General features: G+C 61.2%; 1 protein-coding gene across 4 annotated transcripts in view; it reads left to right on the top strand.

Annotated features, from left to right (window-relative positions):
- The window catches only part of MIER2 (MIER family member 2), a 17,661-nt gene extending 14,538 nt beyond the window's left edge, over positions 1-3,123 (top strand). For all 4 annotated transcript variants that reach the window (XM_019513493.1, XM_019513492.1, XM_019513490.1 and 1 more), the window contains 2 exons: positions 1,261-1,397; positions 1,995-3,123. In XM_019513493.1, the coding sequence (XP_019369038.1) occupies positions 1,261-1,397; positions 1,995-2,452 (595 nt within the window). In that variant the 3' untranslated portion in view covers positions 2,453-3,123. The remainder of the gene's footprint in view (positions 1-1,260; positions 1,398-1,994) is intronic.
- Positions 3,124-8,361: the final 5,238 nt, after the last annotated feature.

Genomic DNA, 8,361 nt, shown 5'->3' with positions numbered 1-8,361 from the left:
TGCGGAGGAACCTGGCCTCCACCCTTCCCCACCAGCTAGGGGCCTCTCTTTAAACCAGTGGTTCTCCACCCTCATAGATTCGGGGCACCCTTGGTTAGACTCAACCCCACAGAAAGCGCCAGGTCTTAGTTTTCACTCAGGTTTTTGATGGCAGAAGAATATTAGAGCATTTTTTTCCATTGCAAGGACCTCAGAGAAACCACAGCCGGTCAGTGCTTTGGACACTCTGGATTCCTATTTGAAATCTCTGGGTTTATCTCATGAATCATGGTTGCACACCCAACAGTGCTAACATTGTGTGATGTCCCACAGCACCCTTGAAAGGATCTAAAGGTACCCCAGGGTGCCACAGTGCCTGGTTGAGAATCACTGCTTTAAACATTGCTCCCCCTCTTTTATTTAAACCACAAAAGATGGGAAGTGTCCTGGAGGGGAGTTCCCAGGGCCTGCAGGCAATCAGCTGCACCCTTTGCCCGTAGGAGGTAGCCAACCTCAGCCTGGATGCCTTTTCCCCAGGTGTTGCTAGCTGGCAGTATTGTCTCTCAGTATCTATGGTTCTAACACGCTCATTTTTCTACACCCATCCTCACTGCCAGGAGTGGAGGATCCACATGGATCCATTTCTCTCTTCTAAAAATACCAAAGGGGGAAAAAAATGTAAAACTCCCTTATTTTTGCCTTTTTTGTAAACTTGAACCTCCTATTATTTTTTTTCTCTTTTTAGTTGGACTCTGCAGCTCATAAGAGCAGATCCCACTTAAAACAGCTGATATGCAGCAAAAAAAAAGGAACAACCCCATATTTTGTTTCTGGGATTGTTCAGTCACAAAAATGTTGGAGCCTTTGATTTCTTGGCCTTGATTCAGGGCCAAGAAACATTCTGAAAAAGCTCAAAAGAAGTTCTTGGGGCGGCAGTTCCCAGCCCAGCTCTCTGCGCCAACGCGCCCGTGGTGCGGCAGGCTCTGGCTGTGTTGGGGAGAGAATGTGTGGCCATTGACTCTCCTGGGGGAAGAAGGGAAGGCTGCAGGTCCAGGGTGCCAAGCTCAGCTGAGGCTAGAAAGCAACAGGGTTTGATGCTGGTTTCGTTTGCTCTGGTTTTCACCAAGTGCGAGATCCCAGCCAGGCCTTGTGGGTGCTGAGTGGAAGGTGTTGGCACAGTGGGCTTCTTGCTGCCTGTGGCGCAGGGAATACTGCATCCCTCTGCAGCGTATTCACCCCTTCCCACTCCATGGAGAGTCATGGCCACCTCTCTCCCTGCAGGGACTATGCAGAGAACGACCTGGACGGAGGCGAGGTGGAGAACGCTGGCCGGGCCCGGAGCTCACCGCCCATTCCCTCTGCTACCAGCTGCCTGGACTCCCACTTCAGCCAGGACCCCTTGGCCATCGAGAGCACAGGTAACTTCCTTGCCTTCCACCTGGGTGTGCTGCAGTGGCTGCAGTCTCACGGCTCTGTTGGCCTGCCTCCTGTGACCTGCCATCTAACCAAGGCCCTTCTCCACAGCCTAGACCCCAGGGCAGGGCTCAGTGCTGGGGCAAGAGGCTTATCTGCCCCATCAGCATGTAACCAGGGACATGCAGTTGGGCTCCATACAGGTCAGATGTAGGGAGAATCTAGAGCAGAGTTTGAGCTCCCTCTTCCACCACCCTGATAAACTTGAGCTTGACATCCGCATGTTGGGGAGAAAGGCAGGGGCGGGATGGGGAGGGGGAGACGACTCCTGGAGTCTCCCATGAATCGTTCACCTGAATTTCCCTAAAACGCTGAAGTCTCCCCTTAGCCCATGAGCATCCTGCCTCTTCTCTCCTTATATGCATCCTGCACTGCACTGACACAGGGCTTGACTGTTGTAGCAAAGGGTCACTGCTGCGCTCAGTCACACGGGCTTGTCACAGGCATGAGCAGGAAGCCCCTTAGCGTGCTATGGACAGGCACCAACTCCTCTGCCCTCACCCTCCTGTCTCTGCTCCTCCCCTTGCTGTCGCACCGTGCAGAGCCCCTGAGCGTGGAGAGTGCAGCCTGCAGCCTGGGCAGCATGAGCGAGTCGGGCCAGGGCTACGAGTGCAGTACGCCCTCAGAGACAAACTGTTCCTTCGACCCTGCCGAGGAGCCGGCCTCAAGTACGCGGCGCCCCGGGACCCCCTCAGAGACGGGGATCTACCCGCTGCCCCCAGCAGGCCCGGACCCGGCAGACAAAGCAGAGACATTGCAGAGCTCCGGCGAGACGATAGCCATGGACTTCACACTCCCCGCAGACATGGGCGAAGGCTTGCCTTTAATCGCTGGCCGCGTGGATTTGGGCACAGCCCCCGAGGCGGTGGTGGCCCCAGCTCAGGTGTCCTTATCGGTCACAGATTTCAGCATCATTGGCATTGGGGATGTGAATAGCTTCCTAGCAGCTCACCAGGCCTGCCCAGCACCCGTGGCCCAGTCAGAGCCATTGTCACAGTGAGCCTCCACTTACAAGCATGTCACAGATGGAGCTGGGACCTGGACCTCGCTGAGTGAATTCCTTGGACCTCTCTGTTTCATGGGGACACTTGAGAGCCATCGGTCAGAATCCGTCTTTCCATCCTCCGTGATCCACAGCCGGACACCTCTTTGCTCTCGTGCTCATCAACAGGGGAGGTTTTAGTGGGGGAGTCGGTGACCCCCCCCCTCCCTGCCCATGCATCGCCACGGGCAACACTATGCTGGTCAGACAGCCCCTGCCCTCCGGGCAGAGGAGGGGGCTGTCGCAACAGGGGACACATCGTGGGCATTTTGGCGGTGTCACTGGATCTGCAAGCGCGCAGGAAGCAAGCACAGGCAGAGTGGGGGCCGTCCGGCTGCCGGGCCGGGCGCTGGTCCCAAAGGCAGTCCCTGCCGCGTTCTGTGTTGCAATAGAAGTGCTTCTGTCTCCCCATCCTTCCCGGTGGCAGGACTGTGCCTGTTGGTCTGTTGATCCCGGCAGCAGGTGTGCTTGTCCAGCCCCCGCACTACCAGGGCCAGATAAGGCGCGCAGCCTGTCCCTACCCCCTATGGGAAGGCCTCAGCCCATTATCAGGGGCAGTTGTACATTGCCCAGTTGACCTCCCTTCCATTACTTACTGGGGCCTGTGCTGTGGAGAACCTGGATCCAGGGATAAGGCTGGGCTGCTAACAAGAGGAGTCTGTAGACAGACTGATGGAGTTGTGCTAACCCAGTGCTCATGAGCCTATGCTGCAGTGGACAGCACAGTTGGCCCCGTGGAAGGGTTAAACTCAGACAGGCAGCCTGCAGATGTGCCCAGGTGGCTCCAAACTGGTCTGTCTGGGGAGAAAGCAAGGGAAAGGGGGTGCGGTGAATGAGTCAGCTCTCGCTCTGCCTGTCCAAGGGCTTAAAGTTGAGTAGAAGAGACAGGGCAGGGGGCACGGCCTCTGCGCCCGTAGTGTGTGCCCCATCCTGCGCCAGGTGTGGCAAACCCAGGCGCTTCTCTAGGGTGAAACCGGGGTGCACACCCATGAGCCTCAAAGGAGTACGGAGCGCCCAGCCCTGGCAGGATGGCTTGTGTGCCTGGGCATCTTCTCTGCCCCTGTGTGCCGGCGTGTGCACGTGCCGCAGGCAGGGAGGCTCAGCCGCAGGGCATCGATGCTGGCAAACCCTGCACTGATTCCTGGCACGGGACCTGGGCTGGAGCCTGCCTCAGCCCCAGGACTCCCGAATGTGACAAGGAAACTGATGTCCTAAGAGAAAGGGATGCGTTTGCTGCCAGGGCCTTGCCAAGGCGGCAGGGACTCTGGGCCCTGTGCAGAGTGCCAAACCAGCCCAGGTGCCTGGCGTGGGGAGCCCAGGTCCAGGGTGTGCTGCTGGCTAAAGCCTTCTCCACTTCCCTGTGAGCACCCTCCCACCCTCAGCCAGGGCCTGCTGCCTCCCTACTTGCCACGCGGGCCTCCAGCCCGATCCTCCCGCCGCTCTCCCTGCACATGGGTTTCTTAATCGCTGCCTTCAGGTCTCGGCCTGGAGCCAGCCTCGCGCCAGCGGATTCAAACGCGGTGACACGCAGGGAGCCCGGATCTATCTCCACGCGAGGCAGGGGGCACAAAGGGCTCCGAGTCACCATGTGTTTGATGCCCAGCTGGGCGTCAAGTCGGACCCTGTCTCCTATCTCAAACCCCGCAGCTCTGCTTGGGGCCAGGGCGCGACTCTGGTCCCGGCCAGCTCAGCTGAGGGATGTCACACTCCAGACCCAGGCGACCACGTCGGCCGGACGTCAGGTTGTGAGACCCGCCAGCGTCCAGTGCCGGGAGTAGGAAGCAAAGGTCCTGCCCTGAGCCCGGGCCCTCTCTGCACAGCCTTCCCTTGCTGAAGGGAGACGGAGCAAACAACCGGGGCAGGGCATACGGGGCACCCCGGTGCCCTCCCGGGTGGGTGCAGTGGCCCACAGCTCCTCCGCCCGCAGCTCTTCCTCCGGTTCGGTTTGTCTCGTGCGCCAGCGCGGTGGGGAGACATCTCTTATTTATATCCTTCCATGTTGTTTACAGCTGCACGTGGGGCTGGATCGGGAGCGCGGCAGGGGGCAGGCGGGACGGGGCGGGGGGGTCGGTTGTCATTCCTGTCCTCCTACAAAGCACATTTTGTCTCCAGCCGCGCCCCCCGGGAGGCCCCACACTGTGAAGTGATACTGCCTTGAATACCCCTCGCCGTTATTTATTTAATTAAAAACCTGATTTCAAAGCAAAGCAGAGGCCTGGCTCGTGTTTCCTGCGGTGGCGAGGGGAAGGGCTCCAAGCAGGCGTGATGCCTTCACTCCCACGAGCAGGGCACGCGGCTGGTAGAGCAGAGCCCCCCCTGGGCACACTGAAAACCCAGCCCTCTGCCCCTGACTGTAACCCACCTTAGCAGGGGGAAGACTGAGGCAGAGGAGTTATCGCCTGGTCCCTCTTTCCAAACCAGGTTTGGGAAATGGGGCAGCGAAAGGATCAGTCACTGTCCCAGTGAGCAGTGCCCAGGTCTCTTCTGGGCTGGAGCTGGGGAGTTGTCTGGGGCTTTTGGGGTGTAGGCTGGGGCTTTGGGGGCATAGCAGGGATTTTGAGTAGTCAGTGGGGCTTTGGGGGTGTAGTGTGGGGCTTTGGGGAAGTAGTCAGCAGGACTTTTGCAAGTTCAATCCCATCCTGTTGTGGCAATAGGTCCGTTTGAGGCCCTAGTCCATCCAGGGTGGTGTCCCTCCGTCCTGCCACAGCCCAGGGGCTGGCACCCCCCCATGTGTGCCCACCATCCCCGTATCGCCTGCTATGTCTCGCTGAGTTTCACGGGCCTGTGGCCAGCTGCCTCCTTCAGACCCAGCGTGACAACCAGTATAGAAATACCAGTGTATCATGCCAATGAGGCCCCCTGATGCCGATAGAGCTGTGCCCACCATGGGCGCTGGCACGACTGGGTTACAGCCGCGATCGTAGGTCTAATAGCTGGGCCGTGCAGAAAGCAGCGTGATGCATTGCGGCTCAGCTCTCGTTGCCTACAGGCCTTGGCGTGTGAGAGGAGTTGGGTCGGCTGGGCCCTCCCCAGCTCACCTCGAACCCAACTCCTCGCTGAAGGCAGGATCGGCTAAAATGGTCCTAGAGAAATGTCGTCTGCACTCGTCTTAAGATGCTTCAGGAGCTGCCAAGCAAACACCCGACACATCAGACACGCACAGGTGTGGCTGGCTTCTGCTTCCCACCCCACCCGTGAAAGTCAAGCCTAGCAGTGGGGAGCCAGCTGTGCAACTTCTGGGTCCTTCAATCCAAGCGGCAAGACCGGCCTGGCGGCGGAAGAGCAGCGCTCGCTAGACCAACGCTTGGGCCCGGGGAGCAGCGAGCTGCGATTCTTTCCCTCCCTGCCCCGATTTCAATTGCTGAGGTTCCTCTAGCAGCTTCAGCTGATGGGGCCTTCGGCCCACAGACTCCGGGAGAGGCGTGGGAGTAGTCCCTGCTTCAACGGGAGATGAATCAGCGCTAGGGAAGGGTGGAGGGACTTGCCTAAGGCCGCAGGGTGAGTCAGTGGCAGAGATAAGAGGATCCTGGCAGCCCACCCTGTTCTAACCACTAGTCCATCCCTCCTCCCAGAGCTGGGAATTGAAGTCCCCACTGCCTTAGCAGCGCCCTATCACGATCCTTGATGGCCCTGCATGGCTGGAGATCCTCCGGCTCCTCTCCCCTGGGCCCTTCCTCAGGGGAGGTATCAACAGGCCCAGACCTGAGCAGAAACGGGGGCTGCTTGGAGGTGCCGCTTGTCATCCGGGCCTCGAAACACCAGATCCCTTCCCCATCCCTGACAGCGAGATGCCACCCTGAGCCCTGGCTGTCTCCTCCTCCCCTTCACAGCAATTGGCCACGGCGGGGTTTCCCCTCCCCTGCTCCAGGCTGCAAAGCCCCCTCCCCGCCCACCTGTGAACACGGTGCCTGGGCACTTCTAGAGCCGAGCTGGCAGCCGGCTGCTGGGGACCAGCCCTGGGGCCGCCACTTCCCCCCCGACCCAGACAGAAGGGCAGGAGGAAAGGTAGGTGCTGCCTGGGAAAGGCTCGGGTGCTGGAGACTTTGGAAAGGCTGCATGCAGCAGCCAAGGGCGTGCATGTGTGTAACGGAGCACAAGAGCCGGCATGTGTGAAGTGGCACACGACTGGTAGCGTGTACGGGAGGCGTGGGTCGTGCTTCCTAGACCGGCTCCTTTTGGAAGTGGTTTAAGTGATGGGTCCGGGTTACAAGCCCCTTTCAGCAGCTGAAGGGGATGGCGGTGCTGCGGGGAGGTTTGAGAGGGGAGGGGGGCCTTGAGTTGCGTGTGACGTGGGAGTGCGTGCGTGTTCACACGCATGTGCATCCCATGTGGGCTGGGGGAGGCAAGAGTCTGGCACGTCAGGCTTTGGATCCGATCCGACCCGCTTTGAACCTCCCCAGCCCCCCATGCACACGGCCCCTCGGTTGCTGGAGCCTGGCAGGGCCGCGCTTGGAGCTGTACGTGGTAGGTGCCTGGGGAGCTGACCCCATGGGTCTAATGCCCGGGCGTGGGGGCATCCGCCAGGCACCAGCTCATCCCACAAGCGCCCACGGCCTCTGATCCCGAAGGGGAAGCGCAGAGCTCAGCCCCGCTCCGCGTGGGTCTGGGGGCGCCGTTGGCCCAGAGCGGCCTGCCCCGGTCCCACTGCCAAGCGGCAAATGCCTCGGCCTGCCGGCGCTGGCAGCGAGAGGCATCACTGCTGGCGGTGATTGCCCATTTAGCACCAAGCTGCCGCTCCCCGAAGAGACACTCAGCCGCCTGCGCCGCTTTATAGTCTCTGCCGAAGACTTAGTGTCTGGCTGGGGACGGGCAGTGCCCTCCCCAACGGCTGCAGACGTGCAGCATGTGCAGCGAGCCTGGGTCCATTACCAGCCCCACGCAGCTGGGCTCACTGGGCTTCCCGTGCATCTCACTCTTGCTTTTGGCATCCTTTTTTCCCCGCTGACCGAGAACGTGGGACATGGACTGAAGGGCAGGCGGCTCTGGGGGGCCAGAGCGGGCACAGGAGCTGGTTGCGATGCTCCCTGTCCCCTTTGGGCCCGCGGTGCAGACCCGGGGGGGGGAGGTGGATGGGTGGCCCCAGCCTCTGCGCAAGGACGCGGAGCCCTTTGCTGCGCTCAGTCCCCTCGCCTGTAAAATGGGACTCGTGTGGGGCAGGCCCAGCATCAGGCCCTGATCTGGGCCTGGCTCATTTCCGCCCTTGGAGAGGAGCTGCCTCCTCACCTACGTGCAGGAGGAGCCATGGCCAGGCCGGGCTGGGGTCTCCCCGCTGCCCCGGCGGGTCTCCAAGCCCCTCTTGAAGTCCAGAGCCCCCTTCCCCACTGGCATGCCTCCAAGGCGAGCTGCCAGCCACGGGCGGCGCGGGCAGTGCCGCGGATCTCACGCTCGGCTTCTGCGGAGCCGGCGCCAGGTGAGCGGTGCACGGCCACGGGTGTCACGGGGGGCAGGCTGGGTTGTGCCCTGTCGGAGGGGTGTCGGGGGCCAGTGGAAAGCCGGAGGAAAAGCACCAGCTTTGGGAGCCATCGTGTCCCCTCCCTGCCGGCCCGGGGGGCGTCGAGGGGTCTGCCCTTCGGCTGGCACACCGGAGCTGCGCGATCCAGTCCCCACACCTCTCCGGCCCTTCTTCGCCAGGGCTCCCCCGCCACGCGGGACGTCATGGCACGAGCGTGAGCATGTGGCCGGGCCTGGTGCTGTCGTGGCTGCTCTCCTGGGGCATGGCGGGGCCAGGTGAGGGCCGGGGGGCAGAGGGGGAGGCTGGAGCAGGGCGTAACTCGGAGCAGCCTCGGGGGGGGCGCGGAGGCACACGGAGGGGGGAGCGGGCAGGGCCTGGAGCTGGGCAGGGCAGGCCGTGCCCGCTCCCCCCTCCT

The sequence above is a fragment of the Gavialis gangeticus genome, unplaced genomic scaffold (genome assembly GCF_001723915.1).
Source record: "Gavialis gangeticus isolate Ggan-Ray unplaced genomic scaffold, GavGan_comp1, whole genome shotgun sequence".
NCBI classification, from domain to species: domain Eukaryota; kingdom Metazoa; phylum Chordata; order Crocodylia; family Gavialidae; genus Gavialis; species Gavialis gangeticus.
The sequence above is the reverse complement of the archived record's forward strand: the minus strand, read 5'-3'. Positions and strand labels throughout refer to the sequence as shown.